The sequence below is a fragment of the Calonectris borealis genome, chromosome 2 (assembly GCF_964195595.1).
Source record: "Calonectris borealis chromosome 2, bCalBor7.hap1.2, whole genome shotgun sequence".
Classification (NCBI taxonomy): domain Eukaryota; kingdom Metazoa; phylum Chordata; class Aves; order Procellariiformes; family Procellariidae; genus Calonectris; species Calonectris borealis.
In genome coordinates this window covers 125,193,133-125,212,187 of record NC_134313.1, presented here as the reverse complement: position 1 = coordinate 125,212,187, position 19,055 = coordinate 125,193,133, and the positions used below count along the sequence as shown (strand labels likewise).

At 38.8% G+C, this 19,055-nt stretch overlaps 1 protein-coding gene across 5 annotated transcripts in view; it reads left to right on the top strand.

Moving 5' to 3' along the window:
- Positions 1 to 558: 558 nt before the first annotated feature.
- CNOT10 (CCR4-NOT transcription complex subunit 10) overlaps positions 559 to 19,055 on the top strand; it is a 36,626-nt gene continuing 18,129 nt past the window's right edge. For 4 of the 5 annotated variants that reach the window (XM_075143356.1, XM_075143359.1, XM_075143355.1 and 1 more), the window contains exons 1-10: positions 559 to 796; positions 6,169 to 6,260; positions 8,735 to 8,896; positions 9,437 to 9,587; positions 10,598 to 10,743; positions 11,652 to 11,738; positions 12,471 to 12,554; positions 13,540 to 13,657; positions 14,959 to 15,108; positions 16,283 to 16,485. In XM_075143356.1, the coding sequence (XP_074999457.1) occupies positions 775 to 796; positions 6,169 to 6,260; positions 8,735 to 8,896; positions 9,437 to 9,587; positions 10,598 to 10,743; positions 11,652 to 11,738; positions 12,471 to 12,554; positions 13,540 to 13,657; positions 14,959 to 15,108; positions 16,283 to 16,485 (1,215 nt within the window). In that variant the 5' untranslated portion in view covers positions 559 to 774. The remainder of the gene's footprint in view (positions 797 to 6,168; positions 6,261 to 8,734; positions 8,897 to 9,436; positions 9,588 to 10,597; positions 10,744 to 11,651; positions 11,739 to 12,470; positions 12,555 to 13,539; positions 13,658 to 14,958; positions 15,109 to 16,282; positions 16,486 to 19,055) is intronic. The other variant, XM_075143358.1, reaches the window with a different exon arrangement.

Sequence of the window (19,055 nt, the reverse complement as noted above, 5' to 3'; positions counted from 1 at the left end):
AGATAATGACAATAACAAATGCTAATTGGAGTCTTCAGTCTGATGAGGGTTACTTTGCCTCCCAGCGCACTGAATTCCAAGGGCACTTCAAACTGGCGGTGGGAAACTGGGCTTCCTCGCGTCCCTTGGGGGATTGAACTGGTGCTCAAACATCCCTTTGGAAAGAATTCAGGTGACACCTGAAGGAAGCCCCCGCGTCACCGCCACTGGCACTGGCTGCTCCGGCGGGGATGCCGGCACGTCTGAACCGGGCAGAAAAGACAAAATACGTTCGAGACAGCGGGCGACACTTGCCAATCCATTCAGTGCCACGGAAGAACCGGAAAGCATCGACACAGAAACGGCCCGCGCCCTTCCCCCAGTCCGCTCCCGCGCACCCAGCTCCCACACGGCCGGCCGACAGCCGGCAACATGGCGCCCCGGCTCCGGCGGCCTCCGGGGCGGGACGCGACGCGCATGCGCGTCGGCATTCTCACCACCAACCCACCCCCCCTCCCCAGGCGGGAAGCGCTGCCGCGTCCTGACGTCAGATGCGCGGTCCCCCGGCAACGGCCGGACGTCGCGAGGCCGCCGGGAACCCGGAAGCGGCGGGCGAATAGGAGCGAGTGGCGCAGTCAGCGGGGCGGGCTCGGCGCGCGGAGGGCGGCGGCGACAAAGTAGTCCCGGGGGGCAGCTGCCAGTTGGCGGTGGTCCGGTCAGCGCTCGGCGCAGCGGGGGGAGCCTCGGCCATATCGGCGCGCTCGGACTGCGCGGCGGCACCGCGCGGCGAGGGAGATGGCGGCGGACAAGGCTGCGGGTGAGTGCGAGGGGAGCCGCCGCGGTCCGCCGTTCCGCCTTGGGCCTGGGCCGCCTGGTGCGGAGGGATACGCTCCCGCGCGGGGGCGGTGAGTGCCGGTACGTCCCGGGCGGAAGAAGAAACGGTAACCTGTTTCCTTCCGCCGAGGAAGTAGTGCCCCCGCAGCGGCAGGACTGCGGGCCGCCGGTGGCCGAGGTGGCCGGTGTGAGGCGCCGGCGAGGCCCGCCGTCTGTGGACCTGTGTCCTGGCGGGTCACCGGCTGGGCCGGGCCGTGTGGGGACGGGGCCCTCTGTGCCCTCGGCGAGGCGGGCTGAGCTGTTGCGCCCTACTGGCCTGGAAGGGCTCGGGGGGCGGGGGGGCGTTATGGACATATTGGCGGGGGTGGGTGTCTCCCAGAGCTTAATAACCGCTGCAGAAGTTGAGCTTCTAGGTTAATTTGTTGAACTGGGGCGTTCGGAAGGTGCTGGGGAGATTTGAACGCTTCGTGTTGCTATGTAATCGCTGGAGATCGCTCCAATTCCCTCTGAGTTGCCGCTTTGGTTTCAGGGGATGAGTGGGTCTTTCCTAAACTCGGGCCTGAAAAGACACTGTAGAGAGAAATCACCAAGATTAAAAAAATAAATCATCTTCTGATAAACACCTGAAATAAACCTCAAGTACAGTTGCTGTGTGTAACTCATTAGCGCTGATAAGCTACTGCTCGTCCATCTCCCATGCAAGAAGTCCTCTTTGCAGGAAAGGTCCTTCCCTCAGATGGCAGCTCAGTGGCGACAGAGAAGAGGGCGATGTGGAGGAAAGCCAAAGGGATCTACTTGTGTTCTTCAGGGTTTTTTCAGTTGGTTTTATGTGGTGGCAGCATTATTTAAAATCGCCTCACATTTTTTCTCTGGATGCTAAATATGAAATTCCTCAGTATCTGAAAATGATTGTGGGAAAAATGAGTGTACTGTACTGAATGATGTGTACCAAACTATCCTGTGTTTATTTATAAGCGCTGTAAGCTTCTCCTAAACTACAAGGAAAAAAATTGGCATTAAGGTATTTTATATTTTGTTGTTGTTGTTCTTGGAAGTGTTGAAGGAACTTTTCAGTTGTACTTGCTTAAAAGAAAAGCATGTGCCCAAATGAATCAAAGACGTGAGCTATGGCAAGATATTCTACATACTGTACTTGCTCATAGCAGTGAGTTACAAATAACTTTCCACTGAAAAGTGTTTGCTTTTTATTGTATAACACTGAAGAAGTCTATTATATTTCTACTAGTAGTGCAGTGCTTCATAGAAAATGTAGTCTTGGTGCCACAAACTGTCATTATCTTATAAAGGCTGAACACTCTGGCTGGTCTTCATACCCTTCAAAATGCTTTTGGAGCAAGAGTCATGTGATAGATTCCTCCCCTTCCAAGGAAGAGATTATCCCCCTGCCTGTAGAGTTTGGAAATAAAAAATAATTCCAGAGATGCTGTGGTATTCAACAGCACAGTTCATGCAAGATGTAAATTACAGGGCCTAGGAACAAGAGAGCAGTCCTTGGAGATATGGAGAACAGGTATGAGAAGGATAATGATTGCAGTCGCTCTCCGGGTGTCTTCGGGTATGGCTATGTGGGAGATGTGGCTTCTTATTGCTTATATGATGTTGTGGTAGCAAGCCTATGAGAAGAGCAATCTCCTTTTTCAGGTAGCAGTCTCATGCTTTCCCTTGTTCTCCTCTCATAGAACCTGTTTTCCCAAAGTTCTGCTGTCCACCATGATGTAACTTCTCCAGTAGGGACAACTGCCTGCTTGCGCAAAGCAAACAAGCCTCCATGACATAGTGTTTCTGCTGCTCAGCCCCAGGATTGCTAACTTGGGAGATAATTTCCTGACTTGCTTCTTTAACTTCAAACTCAGTGCAGCAGCTTCTTCCAGATCAAAATCCGAGCAGTTGATTTTTACGTCGTTTTCCAGGTTGCCCCTTCTGCCCCTCATCACTAGCCTGACAAGTATTAGTTTTAGAGTTGCTCTGTACTTCTGAAAGTTGGACAAAATGAAAAGTTAAACAAACAGGTCCATGTGTAAATACAATTTACAGAGTTAAATTGAGTAATTGAGTCCTGTCATTTGTAAAGCAGAGAATCTGCACTGTTTTAGATATTTCAGCTGATAATTGTAGCTACTGTATGGATAGGAGCATGACTGGCGTGCCCTGTGTTACCTGCACCACCTGCTTCTGCAAGAACGCCGAAGATCACTAGATCTGAGTGAGCCAGTGGCATGCTGTATTTTTTGCCAGGGAACAATGCACCTACCTCAAGAAATATGGAAATAATAGTTTTATTTGCTAGCCCTTGATAGCCTTTTGCAGCCAAGAGAGCAAGAGTACTTTTTTTTCTCCCTCCATTTAAGTGGAATTGGAGTTCTTTTTCCGGTATCTTGGGGCAGCCAGCTTTTAGGTGATTCCTGTCTGTGAGATCTCTTGATAATAAAGATCAAGTGAAGCAGTAGATCCTGGTCTAAACAAGAGTGGCAGGATTACAGTAGATTAGAAGGACCTTTAGCTCTTTAACAAGTTTCAAGTGTGTGTGGACAAAAAGGGTAGAGAGTAGCCAAAGTGGTTTTTTTTTTCAAAGGAAAGAGCTATGCTGTGAACTATGTCAGCTGGACTTTAGTTTTATTCTTTCTTGATAAGCTTCCAGTTCAGGTTTTGCAACCCTGCTTTGTTTACTGAGTCGTAGTAGGTGCAGTTGATCGGAATACAGCCATAAAACTGACTTTATAGAAGAAAAGACAGCTCTGTTTTTGCTTAAAGTAGTCCCCAGTTTCATTTTGGTTTTTTTTTAACATACCAGCAGACTTAGAGACATAGTGAAATCTGTAGACCTGTCCTGATTTTTCTCTAGGAAATATGTCAAACAGCTATATAAGTGGTGCTTTTATTACACAACTTAGACAACAGTCTCTTTGGTTTATCTTTCATTTAACTGAAGACGTTTTACTTCAGGATTCAGACTTCCACCTTCATTTGAGATGCTTGTTTTACGAACTTGCATACAATGGCAGTAATTGATAACGCATTCAGTAGTTGATGGCACTCTGCTAGGTAAACCTGTATGTGAGGAACCTCTTCACCAGACCAAGCGTTATAAACTTTAAAAGTTTTAGAGTCCCAAGTCTCTGCACTATGGTTACTTTTACCAGCATAAGCTGAAAGGCATGCTGAGCAAGTAAAGCGAATAATGTAACTGTTAGCATGAAAGTTTGAGGAAAAATGCATTTGCTTATTTGCTGCTGTTCTAGAGATCCTTGGAGGGTGATAGCTTTCTGTTCAGCTGTACAACCACAAGATCCAGAGCAGGAATCAGATCTATTCTATATTTAGCTTGAAGAAGAGGTGCTTCTTGTTCCTTTCCTCTTTTGCTGCAGAAAACCTTGGCATGTCAAAAATTTGCTGAGCTTTTTTGTGTTTTAATTTTCTCTCCTGTTCCCTTTCAAGGAAAAGGCAGTGCAAGTGGTGTTAATCAATCCCTTATGTACAGTCAGATTTTATAGCAGGTGCATGCGGTTCTGTAGCCCCCTGAAGATCTATCCCTCCAGAGTACTGTAATTGCTGAATCCTGAATTTTGTGTAATCACAGTGGGTTACTTTGTAACTTGCGGGTGTAAGATTGTTGAGATTTTAAAATCTCAGCTTCGTTGGCATCTTGATGCAGGATGAAGGACACAACCAAATATTTATAGTTCTTGCTCAAATGTGTTATTGCATAGGGCAGTAGAAGGGGTCTCGCTACCTTCCCAGCAACAAGCACAAACTATGAATAGATTACGAAGATTGCTTTATTCCTACTGTGGATGTTAATTGATGAATCTTCTGAAGTTTGATTGCCCCTTACTGTTGTTGTCTGTCTTATCATACTTGTAAATTTTCATAGTCAGTCAGTAGCAGATATAATGGAGATGATGAGGAATGGATTTTGCAGGGGAGCTCACAGATAAGTGTTTTCATTTGTTCAAAGTGAAAACAAAGTTAGCAGAGTTTGTATTACATCCTTGAATTCTAGGAAGAGAAAGCAGTGTTGAATTTACGAAGCCTACCTAGCCTATTAAGATAGCAAAATGTAGGTTAGAGCAAAGTTTCCACTGTGAAATTAAGAAATTATCTGCAAAAGTGGAAACCATTGGTGGTTTATAAAGTCTTTATTTCAGAAACATTAAATGATTTTTGCATGTTCTAGCACATGGGTTAATGATTCTAGAAATAAGCTGTCTGGTATGGTGGTTGTATGGTGTTTTGTGTTGGTTTTTTTCTTCCCCTCCAGTAGTTTATGTTCAGCACAGGGAAGGGTTTGGTGGTTTTTTTCAGCTTCTTTGACATGGAATATCTCTACTGTAGTTTTTAATGCAACTTCACTGAATTCTTAATTGCATGATGACAAAAGGGTTCAGTAGACTCCTTTCTGAAAAATATGCTCAACAGTGACTGAAAGGTAAAATGTTAGGAATTCTGTGTAAATGAAATTGAAGACAATTAAAACCTCATTGTATTACTGTATAAATGCTCAAGGGGCCACCGTCATAATTGCTACATGCTGTTCTTGTCTTAATCTGGAAAAGGATATAGTAGAACTGGAGAAGATCCTGGGAAAAAATGTGTTAGGAAGATGCAGAATAAACTGTGCCTGCTCACCTCGGAGGAGAGATGATTCAAAGAAAGATCTGTAAAAGCAGGAGTGAGGCTGAAAAAGTGAATAGGCAGCATTTGCTTCTGTAGCATTTGGTGGAGTATATTGAAGAGTACAAAAGTATAGAGTGTTTAAAAAAAAATTATCAGGTCTGTCAGTTATTATTAACAATGATGGTTCGATTGCAGCCTCTTATTTAGGGAGACTTATTCTTCCAAAGCAGGGAGCTGAGTGGAAATTCCAGTGTTTGCTCTGGTTTTTATGTTGTTCCCTAAAGCATTGCTTGCTTGCTTTGAGGAAGCAGCATACGGATGCATGTTTTTTTCCATCTAACCCAGTGTGGTGCTTATTTTATGATGTGTGACATTCACTGCTAATTTTTGTGCAAATAAAGCCAATTCTAGTGATTGACTGCAGCTTTAAAGAGAAATCTCAAATGTATGCATTGTCGGTTAACTTACAGGACTTCGGTTATTGATTAAGCACAGTAATTTAGCTAGGATTATTACATTTACATTTTATGGAGAGGAATACACTAGAAGTATAGGCTAACTTGAGATATTTTAGTCTAGTAGGGAGACAGTGCTGCAGTTATCTGGAAAGTTACTTGTACTGGCAGGAGGATCTTGAGAACTGGAAGAAACAAAATTTTTAAGCTGAATAGCTGTCATCACATTTGCAAACTTTCTTGTAATCTTCTGCCCACTTTACAGATCAAGGTAATGAGAAACATGAAGGAGCAGGCACTTCTGGGATTACTGATCAGGAAAAGGAATTGTCGAGCAGTGCGTTACAAGCTTTTCTGGTAAGACAAAGGAAACTCTGAGACTTCTAATTTACCACATAACTGCTAAACGGGCTTATATAATTATTCTTCCTGTTTTCATAGCACAGTTGCAAAGGTATTAATGGGATATTATATCAAAAGTAGCACTAGTTTTGTTATAAAGCCAGCAAATGCATTTTCTGTCTGCTGTGATGTGAGAAGACTGAAGGGGATACTTGAATGAAGCGCGCAAGAGCACATTTAATCTTGGTTCTCAAAACTTAGTAGCCTTAAAAGCTGTGTAATGAGTTAATTAGAAGCAGCAGACTGCTATTCTGTATCAGCATTAGAAATGCATGATCTCTCTGAAGAATTAATCGCTTCAAGCTAAAAGTGTTATGTTAAAGGGTTTAAAGGAGTCATGTGCATTAAAAAACAGCAACCAAACAAACCTTTTTCATTTTAGCATCTTGTTATATTCTTTTACAAAAAGCATTGTATACTGTTCTATCACTTTGCATTAAAACACATTCTTCAACACATAATACCTACAGACAGTGCTAGCTACCTATTTTGTGTTTCTTGGAAGATTTTTTGTGTGTGTGTGTGTTAAAATTCAGGTACTGGGTTTTTCAGTTTACTTCTCTCTTTGTATTCTTTCCTAATTTTATTTAGTGTAGGAAATGACAGGAAGTAGAATTGCTTTTCCTTTCGATTTGTGTGTTCCTCTGTGTGTGTTTCACTCATTACATTTATTTTGTTGTGTGCATGAAGTGCGTGTAGTTGGTTCTTAAACTGACTGCAGCTGATGTTGTTCACTAATGTCTTGAGTGCTTTCTAGCTCAGTTGTTCTTTTTCAATAACGTTTTGCTCATTGACATTTGATCCTGACAACTGAAGGCATAGGAAAGGGTTGCCTGTTTTCCATCTTGCCTACAGATCTACATGCCTAAAACACATTCAATCTGTTGACAACTTCATCTTTAGTTTTTATACTGGTCCAGTGTTTCTTGTTTATCTCTTTTTCTTGCTTTAAGAACTCCCTAAGTTTATGATGTTGTGAGGTGGTGACAGATGTCAGCAGAATTAATCTGGTGCCTTGTTTGCCAATTTTGCTTGCTATTGAGTTGCTTTAAATAGCTTTGTGGACTGCCTTGCATGCTGCTTTATCATACTGCACTTCCAATTTCTGTCTTGGTAGAATTACTATAAAGTTGTATATTATATTCTAGTAGTATTCTATTATATTGCCTACATCATCAGCAGGCAATCCATGCTGTTGATACTTAGAGTTGTGGATATACTGTGTGTCTATGTCCTGGTACATCTCTCTGTATATTGTATAACTGTGCTTTTGCATGAGACTGAAGGGACTGGGATGGTTTTGCTGAGAGTAGCCGCAGAATGGCAACTTTCTCAGGAAGAGCAGAAGGACCACAAAGCCTTTCTCTGCTGCAATTCTTCCCTTAATAGAGGAAGTTAGGCAGGAGCCGAGGAAAAGCTCTATGGAACAGCACTGAAAAAAGGAGGAGGAAATGAAGAGTGGTCATGGTACGTAAGAGCATAGCTTTTGGTTGTGAAGCGTTGACAGAGATGGAAACGAATCTGCTTATCTGACTGACCAGCTTGGAAGTAACCCTGACACGGAAGAGGTGAAGGTGGTTATTCCTGTATAGGAATTGAACAGTAGAGAGTGAAGGATCATTTAGGCTTAATGTAGTTGAAAGAGTCTGGAGTTCTCTTTCATTCCTCGATGCCACTAAATTCCTCCTGCACAAACACAGAAAAGACTAAAACTGAAAGCAGAAAGAGGTGAGCCATTCTGAAGTCCTTGCCTATTCTTGAGGTCAAAGAAAGGGATTTCTTGTTTAAATAACACCACAGAGGAGCATCGTGCTTGGATCCTACTTTCTGTTTAGGCATGCCTAGATGACTGAATACTTCATTCAACAACTAAAACTTGTAAAAGTATTATTTAAACCTGTACTGGGGAAGTGACGCCCTCTTTTTCCAACCTGTCTTAAGCTAACTTCCACAGACTAAATTGTAACTCATAGTCTCTCCAGATGAAGTGAAGAATGAACATAAAATGATGGGCTGGGACTTATGTAAGCAATTGCAGCCACTCAATGTACATGTGATGAGGAAAGATTATGAAAACTGAGGAAATAAAGAATCTTGAGACTCAAAATAATACAATGAAGAGAAATCAGAATAACACTTTTCATGGAAACATCTGTTTATAATAATCGACTACTCCATTTGTCCTTCCTCCACAAAATTCTTTTTGAAGTTTGGATGTGACCTCAACTTTTAGACTTCTCGTACTTATTAATCTGCATAAATAATGAAGTATGTGTGTAGACGTTTAGTTTGCTTCACTTGCTGTCGATAAAGGAAACACTACTTTGCTCTCTAAACTTACAGAGGATACTTTCATTAAAACTTCCTACTTTGTTAGTTTAAACTTTGTATCTTCTAATGCATGTTTCTGTTATGTGTGCGATTTCCAGGCTGGAAACTATGATGCTTGTTTACAACACCTAAATACCCTTCAAGACATAAACAAAGATGACTACAAAATAACTTTGAATACGGCTGTTGCGGAGTTCTGTAAAAGTAACCAGACTACGACAGACAATTTGAGACAAACCCTTAACCAGCTGAAGAACCAGGTAATGCAAACATATTGACACGGTACTTGATTTTGGGTACTGTTAATGGTGATGAGATCTTCCAGTGAAATTGGAAGAAAATTTCTGCCCCTTGTCCCTGAGATTTGATAAAGGAATAAGAAAGTATCATTACTTTTAAACCTCTGAGTCTGTTTAATTATTAAGGACACTGCTTTTGTAGTTATGTTTTTAGTTATTATTGAAATTGATCCAAAGGTTAAACATTCTAGAGATTATAACTGTAGAAAGACCTGGTATGTTCTCTCAGTAGAAAGTTCCTTAACCTGAAATAGTTTGAACTAATTTCATATAAAATAAAAAGTGAAAATGTTACTTTACTGCTCAACTGACAGCTTTCTATTTCATTGTAAATTTTTCACTGGCATTATGTTGAACAACAATAAAGTTTATTAGCCTATAACTCTTACTGACCTATCTTTAGGCGGATTAATACCTTCGGATTATTTTTGTAAAATATTTGACACTTTTTAAACTCATAGGTATTGAAAGTTTAATGAAACAAGGTGGTTTTTTTTTCAGGTTCACTCTGCTGTTGAAGAAATGGATGGTTTAGATGATGTTGAAAATAGTATGCTGTACTACAATCAAGCTGTTATTTTGTATCATCTGCGTCAGTATACTGAAGCTATATCAGTTGGGGAGAAGCTGTACCAGTTTATAGAGCCTTTCGGTATGTAGACAGAAAGAAGAGTTTTGGTCATGTAGTAACTACAGAAAGATCATTCAATCTTTCTCACTATCAGACAAGTGATTTGTAAATCTGCCTTAATATGGTTCTAAAAAAGTGGATAGGCTTAGGAATGAAGAATATGTTTTACTTATATCAAAGACAACAATTGGATTTGGGGGGAAAGTACTTCAAAAATTTAGCAGACAAGTATGATGAAACTGAAATGGATTTTTGACAACTTTAAAAGCTATTTATGTAAATAATATGTACGAGCTAATTAAATGATTTAAAATCTAGTATTTTGAGTCACAATACAACTTCAGGGGCGGGTATGTATTTGTCAGGGCACTCACATTTTTAATTACCTGCATTAGGTCATACATAATTGTATGTGCTCATATCTGAGTATAAAGTCTCCAGCTTTTATGAGCTGTGTCACCTTGTGTAGTGGAATTGCCGTACTTGTATGAAATAACTTCATAATCCTCGTTGAATTTTAGAGGTGACAAGGCTGAAGGGTGTATGTGTGTGTGTCTCGATAAATTAAGTAAATGCTACCGTGTTTCTCCTTCAGTTCCTCCCAGTTTTCAGTATGCCTATTTGGGACTTACTCTGTGAAGCCGGCCAAGCAGAAATGTGTATGTACAGAATCCTTTCAAGTTCTATGGGATTCTACGTATGCATACGGCTCCACTTGTCTATTTAGACACTGGATCTTTGGTGCTGATCTGCTTACACCAATTCTCAAAATCTATAAACATGAAATACATGTTAAGCTGTCTTTAGTCTGTTTTTATGCTGATGTCGTTTGAATGAATTACCTTTTTTTTTCAGTATATGTACTTACCTGCATTGCGTAGATGTCTGCATTTTTTATTCTTATGTAATATATTTATTTTTCTCATAATGTTGCATAGATGCACTTTATAGTCAATTTTTTTTCATCAGTCCTGTTTGGAAGGATTGGTATTAGAGCTGTAAAATCACTTTTACTTCTTTGCTTTATACAGAAGAGAAGTTTGCCCAGGCTGTGTGCTTCTTACTTGTAGACTTATACCTGCTAACTTACCAAGCTGAGAAAGCCTTGCATCTGCTTGCTGTTCTGGAAAAAATGATTTCACAGGGCAACAATAACAGCAAGAATGGAAAAAATGAGGTAAGCTTAAAATCATATGAATGCCACTAAGTCTTTACCAGAAGTATGCTTTAACTCAATTCAGAATTACTCTTTTAAAATACTACGGAATTATAAAACTATGTTAAATCACCTGTAACTTCAGACAGCAACTTATACATTTAGTAACTGAGTTAGTTGTATACAGCAGCTGTTTATTCCCTCTCTTCCACCCTTTTCCCTTACTCCCAGGGAGCTAAGAAGTGTTTCTTAAGTCTGAGACTTGCATTGGAAAGACAGTTGCCTTCAAGGTCAAATATACATAGTTTTTCTTGTTTGTCTTGGATTATGACCATATAAGACCCTAGGTTTGAAAGGGAAGTTGGTGTCAGAGAGGAATTGCAATTGCATACCATAGTACGGGAAATCAAGCATCTTTTTTACATGGTATATGAAAGTATGAGGCATACTTTCAAATGAAATCTTTTGTATGTGTCTTTTGGAAAAATCGTTAGAATGAGTAGTGGCTTGGAAGTGAAAAGAGGACACTTCTGTATTTTCCTGTTGATGGAATGTCACACTTAAGAGAAAACATTTTATCTTTAAGTATATAGTAATTCTACAGAAGAAAATATTAAAGAGAGACTCTAGAATGTGCATATCATCCTTCTGGATAAGAGAATTCTTCAAATACCTCAACTGCAGAGCAACATAGTGTAACACTAATGTTAATATGGAATTCTGCTCTTCATAGGCTGGTGTGGTTGTTTGTGGATTTTGATTGTTAAGCTCGAGTTACAGTATTTGGTGGGATGTGTATTTTTTGACTATTAAATACTTAGTTTTCTTCTTCCTGTGAGATTGATAAAAATAGCTTATGAAAGAATCTGTAAACTGGATTTAAAACATGACTATTAGTAACACTTCCTGTGTTTTTGTTTGACGCTCAGTCAGGTAATAATACAAGTAAAGATTCCTCGAATCAAAAAGCTGAAAGTGGAGCTTTAATAGAAGTTGCTAAATCTAAGATACATCAGGTAAGTGTCTGCATATGATTTATACAAAAACATCAGTTCAAGTTTTTCTTAAAACCGAGTGCCATCTGCTTCAAATCCAGTTTAGCATGAATTGTGATACTCTGTCTCTCCTTGAATTTCATGTTGTAAAACAAAAGAATGAATTTATCTAACTCTTTCTTTTTGTAAGATCCATGTACAGGATCCATGTAAGGAAAAACTCACCTAACACAAAAAATCTCCAATTTCAATCCCTGTAGTTTATCATAATTTTTTTTAAACTGCAGTTAGCTGCACTGACTTTATATCAGTTAGACCTCCAACAGTCTAAATCAGCTGAGGTTTTATTTCACTGTACTGTTCTGTGGAAAAATATGTGAAGAAATTAAATGCTTCTCTATCAGCATTCACTTATTGGTGTTTTCAGTTTAATAGGTAAATGCCTGGGATTAAGAGATTAGATTATTTTAATTAGTTTGTCATTTTAAGTTCTAGTATCTCAGTGTTTGAATAAAGAGTAGCCGTTGGCCATTGAACAAAACGTGTGTCTGCATACCGTAAATATGAAGCCTATAAATTTGTTTTTGAAAGTCTGAATAGAATTTCTTTTTTAGGAAGGCTTTTTGAACAGCTTTTTCCTACCTATTTTTAAGATGTATAAAAAATATTCTGTAATAAATCTCTCGGTATGGTTCATCTTGCAAATCTGCACAAGTTATTGTTTTTTATTTAACAAATTTATTTTTTTAACAGTATAAGGTGAGAGCCTATATCCAGATGAAGTCACTAAAAGCATGCAAAAGGGAGATCAAGTCTGTTATGAATACAGCTGGGAATGTAAGTATTCTTAAGGCTATTGTTTTTATAATCTAGATCTGTTCTCTATCTTAAAACTGAATTTGCTAACTTTCTTTACAAAGAAAGGTCTTATTGAGGATGAAGGTCTGAAATAATGCTTTATGTAGTCAGTTGGGTTTGTAATCTCTTTTCTGCAAGTGTAATTAATGTAGAATTTTCTTATTCGCACTGTTTTCAGTTGGTCAGAAAAATGCATTTTGTTAATGATACCAAAAGAGGGTCAGTTTGCTTTATAATTTAAGCAGCGCAAAACAAGTTTTAGTTTACCATAAATGTTATGGGAATGACAAACTTCTGATGTCATTGGTGGTTTAAACCAGTTCATAAAAGATTCATTCTGGGGTACTCAGTTTTTTGGGTTTTTTCTTTTTGTTGGAGTTTTTTGGAGGCTTACCTCTTGCTAGAAAGCAGTTTCTTTTTTTATATAGGAGTTCTCAACTCAGAATTACGTCCACCATCCCAGATAAATTCTACATTAACTGAGGAGCAGGGAATGGGAAGAGAGCAATTCCCTTTTGTTGCCAGTCTCAACAGCTGCTAGTTTGACAGAAATCCTTCTGGATCGTGAGGTCTCTGTTGGCAGACCAGGAAGATCACAGCCCAGGAGGAAGTTGTTGAACTCCGCAGGGAGGGAAGCGTGGGGAGGAGTGTACTAGAAGACAGGTTGGAGAAAGATCCTCTTAAACAAAAAAGAGATCCTCTGCACTTAGCCATTGCCATGACAGAGTTCTCTAGCGTAACGTTGGGTTTTAGAGCAGTAACAAAAAATATGTATGGTTTTGTATTTTGGAGGAGGTGAGTGTTAATCACGTGCTCAAAGAAATGCTACTTCATGAAAGTATTAAGGCCTAAGCCCGTGTATTTTTAAAGTGGCAGCAGGGGCAAGCTGTTTGTGGAGTGATTTAACACTAGCGGTAGAAATCATAAACCAAGAGATAATTAACTATTATTTTCTCCTTCACAGTCAGCTCCTTCTCTCTTTCTTAAAAGTAATTTTGAATATTTGAGGGGCAATTATCGTAAGGCGGTGAAACTTCTAAACAGTGCAAACATTGCTGAACATCCAGGCTTCATGAAAACAGGTAAAATAGAAAACCTTCATCCTGCAAGTACTTAGATGTGTAGTATAATAGGACTACTCATTGATATTAATTTTAAGCATATTAAGAGAGTAGGCCCTGAATGTCATGGCTTTATATGCTGGATATGTTTTCATCTTTGTTATTGTGCTCTTTCACGTAACACTGTTGCGTTTTTCATTGAACGTTCTTCTAGACAATGCAGCAGTTGTCTAAGAAAATGGATTTGTGAAGGCTCGAATACTGTAAATATATACACTGTATATACATACACTCACTGTATACAGTGTTATTTAAATATATTTGAGATTTTAGTTGACCGTTTAAAACATCAATTAAAAAATCCAGGGAGAAAGCTGTATCTTGTGTCAGTAGAGAGTTAGGATTTAAAAAAATATTTGTACTGTAAACCTACTGAATTTCTTTACTACTTTGTTCAATGCTGTTTTTGTGATAGTACTCTTAATTTCTTGTGCTGTAAGATCTATCTAGTAGATATTGCTGCATAGATTGCAATTGAATGATAGAAGTCGCAGAGTTGGCCCTGCAAATGTCACAAGAGTAAATTTTTAAAACTTCTGTATTTACAGATAAGTTTCATAGAAAGCATTCAAAATATCTGCCATAATGCCTGTGCTGGTGTATTTTGACACTTCTTTTAGAATTTACTGTAACTTGTCTTTCTGACAGTTTTTATGCTTAAAGCTTTCTTTATAACTTAAAATTTCCTGGAAAGTTTTATTCTCATACAACTTTCTTGCACTAGCTTTTTTGCACAGTAGAATGTTCACTTAATAGTTTTCCTAGGTTATGATTAAAATAATGTCTGGTTAATTTGATAATGGTCTGTTTCTTGGTTGTTTGGATTTTTAGGGTGGTTTGGGCTTTTTTTTCCCTTTTTTCTTTTTTATCAGTGGTAACCCTGTAAAGCTTCAATTACCAGCAGATAGGTCAAAAGTTTAATTTTCTGCCCTTTATTATTTAGAAGGAACTTCTCTACAGTATTACCTGAACCTCTATTTAGGAAGGAGAGTGCTTTGCCTTCATAAGATCTGGAAATCTGTGGCTGCTTATATATAGGTCATTTCAAGTCAACTGTCCAAGAGAACTAGAATGGTATACAAAATGTAGGTTAATAAAATGCTTGTGAGGCAGGGACGTAACTGCATAATACATGATCATCTTGCTGAAGAACATGTTTAATAAACTACCATAATATGCTGACCCATGAGAGTGGTGGGAGCATTTTATGGGCTCAGTGACATTTTTTAGTTTACGAAAATGGTCTTTTGCTGTTCTCTCAGGTGAATGCTTAAGGTGTATGTTCTGGAATAATCTTGGCTGCATCCACTTTGCAATGGGAAAGCACAATTTAGGAATTTTTTACTTTAAAAAAGCCTTGCAAGAAAACGATAATGCGTGTGCACAGCTAGGAACAGGCAGCTCAGATCCAGGTAAGACACTTAAAAGATGAAAATAGATGGTGGAAGAGGGGGGGTCAAATCAAGAAAATAGAGGATAGAAGCTTTCAGTAATTATCTGCAAGATACCTGTTCCATCTCTTTGCAGAGGGCAGGATAAGGAGGGTGAGAATTTTGATTGCAACTTGATTTCAGAGTATAACTGCTGTTGCCAGAAATAGATGATGATGAAATACGTTCTTTTTTTGCTGTTTTCTTTGATGTGCCATGGGGCTGGGGCAATTACTTCTCTCTCGTTTATAGTCTTTGACCATCAGTCAGGGAGATATGACAAAATAAAGTTTCTGTGATCTATTATGCATCATTAAAGATGTTATTTATAGTCCTGCTGACAGTAGGTGGAATCATCAGGACTTGAAGGATGTGTGGTCTTTTGGTTTTTTGTGTTTGGGGTTGGTTTTTTTTAACTTGGAGGATATAGAAGATGTGGAGTGCAATACTGTTAAATTAACATTTGAAAGATGGTGTATTTCTCAAACTTTCTGACTGGACAATTCCCAGACTTGTTCATCTATTGTTTAGTTTTATGGTTAGTTTTATCCATCTATTTTTGTTTTAAGTATAGAAAAGACAAGAAAATAAAAATTATAACAAGTTTTCTTGCTTTGATTAATAATACTTAAGGTTTTTTCTCTTCCAAGTAAATGATTTCATGATGAAGTGATAATTTTTTCATTTCTTGTTTTCTTTAAAATCTCGTTACTATCACACATTTTACTGTTTTTCCTATTCCTCCCCTGGCCCTGTACCTAAGTGCAGTCTTAGGTACCAGTGTGAAGACAGAAAGTGTTTTACACTTGTTAACAGCAAAGTGGTTTTCTTCTGGAATTTATATGAGTAACAAAGACGTGTATTCTCACAAATCTGGGATTCAATATTATTATATAACATTTAGCTTGAGTGACAAGGAACGTAAATGGTTAGCATTTAATGTACTTCAACCTGTATTAAGAATACAATTAATTTGTCTTTGACATCAGCTTTGATGTGGAAGGAATTTTTACATAGGGAGGCTGGCAAATTTCTGCGATGAAAGGGTTTTTTGGTAGTTTTCGGGTGTTTCCCACAGTTTCCCTCCTCTTCCCAAGAGTTATGTTTTCTGCTCTCCTGAGCTGCAGATCCAATATGATGTAATCCTTTTCTGCAGGTAAAAAATTTTCAGGGAGACCCATGTGTACGCTACTGACTAACAAACGGTATGAGTTGCTGTACAATTGTGGAATTCAGCTCTTGCATATTGGGAGGCCCTTAGCTGCCTTTGAATGCCTGATTGAGGCAGTCCAGGTTTATCACTCAAACCCTCGTCTTTGGCTGAGAATAGCGGAATGCTGCATTGCTGCCAATAAAGGGGTAAGTAGATTTGCCAGTTCCTTACTTTCATTGTAGTTATGAAATACATGTGATCACAGAAAGGAAGAAATAATAACTTGAGTTGAACTATGCATTTTAAAGGCCTAATGTTGCAACACCTCTGTGTAAGTCCAGATTAATTGTTTTTGTGTCTATGTGTGTTTGCGTATTTAATTTGAAGCTGCAACAGGTGGAGGAAAACCACCACAGAAACAGTGTCTTCAGACCCGGTGTTTAATTGACTTTTCTAGGATCAGAAGAATCTGAGTAGGCTATTTGAAAGATTGGCATGAGATGAAACAAAAGCATGTAAGTGGCTGTTTAGAGCTGCACTTCTATAAAGTTACAAGTTTTTTTTCTGGAGAGAGTGGTTAAGCATGGTTTTGTTTTGGCAATTTACCATCACACCCCTTTGGCATTCCAACTCATAATCTGAATGGGTAATCCTGAATTGGTTTGAAGCACATTATAATTCTCCAAGTCGTCTGATGGTTTACCTTACTTTGTCTTGAAATAGTTTTAGAAATAAACACAAAGATATTATTTGGAAAGAAACTTGTATTATTATCTAATGAGGCATCACTTCATAACAGGAAGCAATATGTTCTTTCTGTAGTGAATGCTCTCTACTTAAAATGTAGATACTAATATTAATAGTTTGACTTACTATTTATGGATATTTTATGATGCCTCAGCTTTCCACACTCATTTCATATTGATTGCAAAATCTTGGGGTTTATGTATATTTATATATACATAAAACCCATATGAAATAATATATGGTATACATTGAAAACAAACAACAACAACAAAACAACACCACAAGTAATTCTGTCTTTTTTGTGTGAACGGAAGAATTAAAATTGCTCAAGATCTTTCCTCTGTACTAAGTTCTGTACTTCCAAGGATTTCTGTTCCTGGATAGCAGAAATAACAAGGTGAGATTGGAGTCAGTGACCATTTGTAGTATCTAAGGAAGGAAAGTTTTTGTGACTGCTCTTGGGGGTTTGATATTCACTTTGAGGCTTGATGCACAGAAACAACTTTGATAACTTTTGTTGCTGATACTTTGAGGTGGAAGGGTTGTTTTTCTTCTTTTTTTTTTAAATTTTTGACTGAAACATCTTGGATTTTTATGTTCAGACTCTAGGAATTGCATTACCACTTCTGAAACAATGAGGTTCTATCTTAAATTTTAGCTGGAGTAGTAGGAGAAAACACACATCTATCCAGTAGAGATTCTTTGTCTCTACTTTAAGGCTAGGTACTAGTGTATATAAGGTATGACTGAAAGTATGTTGCTACTTTAGCAGACAGTAAGGTTTGTTTTTTGATGTTTTAATGAATATGGTTATTGGATCAGACTGATGAATAACCTTGTTTAAAAACAAAATACAGCATTATGTCTTAGAACTTTATTGGAAGATGCAAAGACTCTTGTAGAGGACTACTAGAAGTATTTGCTTAAAGAGGCGCTTCCTTCCTGGGATGTTCTTAATTAATGATTTACAGTTTTCTTGATGTACAAGTAATATAAACTCGTTAAACTTCTTTTTTTAATTCTGTCTACTGTAAATCCACTACCCAAATTCAGATGTGGCTTCATTTTATAGGACTAAACTGGATGAAGATAACAAGATGTGCTCTGATTTCCACTGAAATCTTTGCATGTGATCTTCCTTCTCTTCGTGCAGCCAAAACTCATCTAAAGTTTCATTATTTCCTCACTCAATTGCCGCTAGAGGTTGAGAGGGGTGAGACTGTAGTGCGGCTAGCCTAAAAGTGGCACAGGCTGAGGAAGCTGAGATCAGCCTTCTCCATCCTGAAGCTGTCGTGATCACAGCCGCTGGGGAACTGAATCCCTAACTGCTGAGACTTGTCGTTCCTCTGCTGGCAAAGTTTGTGGAAACCTACTGACAGCAGATGTATTGCATGTCCTCTGGGGCTTCTCGGTTTCAACCTGTTGATCCATGTCTGTTTAGGATAAGCCTGTATGTTAAAATTCAGAGGGGTGGGGACAGGATCGTTTGTCCTTAGAACAGAAAACTGCACCAAAACGGTACATCTGTGAAATTAAGAGATACTGTACTTGGTTCCCTGTGAAACTGTAATTCACCCCTCGTGTGTGTGGGCGTGATGATGTAATCTGTAATTGCATGATCCCATGCAGTTATTTCCACAGTATGCCCATTTCATTCAGTGCACGGGATGGGTGGGATTAATTGAACAAATGGCTATATTAACTCTATTTTTTCCCCCCTCTGAATTCTCTCTTTTCCCTCTCTGGGTGGCCTCTGTGCCTTTATTTACTGCACGCTATCCTAATCTTCCAAATACAAAATTTGTAACTTTTCCCTTGGGAATTTCAATGGTGCTCATTATTTTGGTATCTCTATTTCAGAAAATTTAAGAAAGATATTCACAACTTTATAGCTTTATAGGAGAGGTTTGCTTATATCCCCATTTCACAGGCACAGCATTGAAGTTTCAAGAGTGTTGGGTCAAAAATGGACTGACTTTGATTGTGTATGTGCTAGCTGTTGTCAGATAGTTCCGAGTACTTAGTTTTA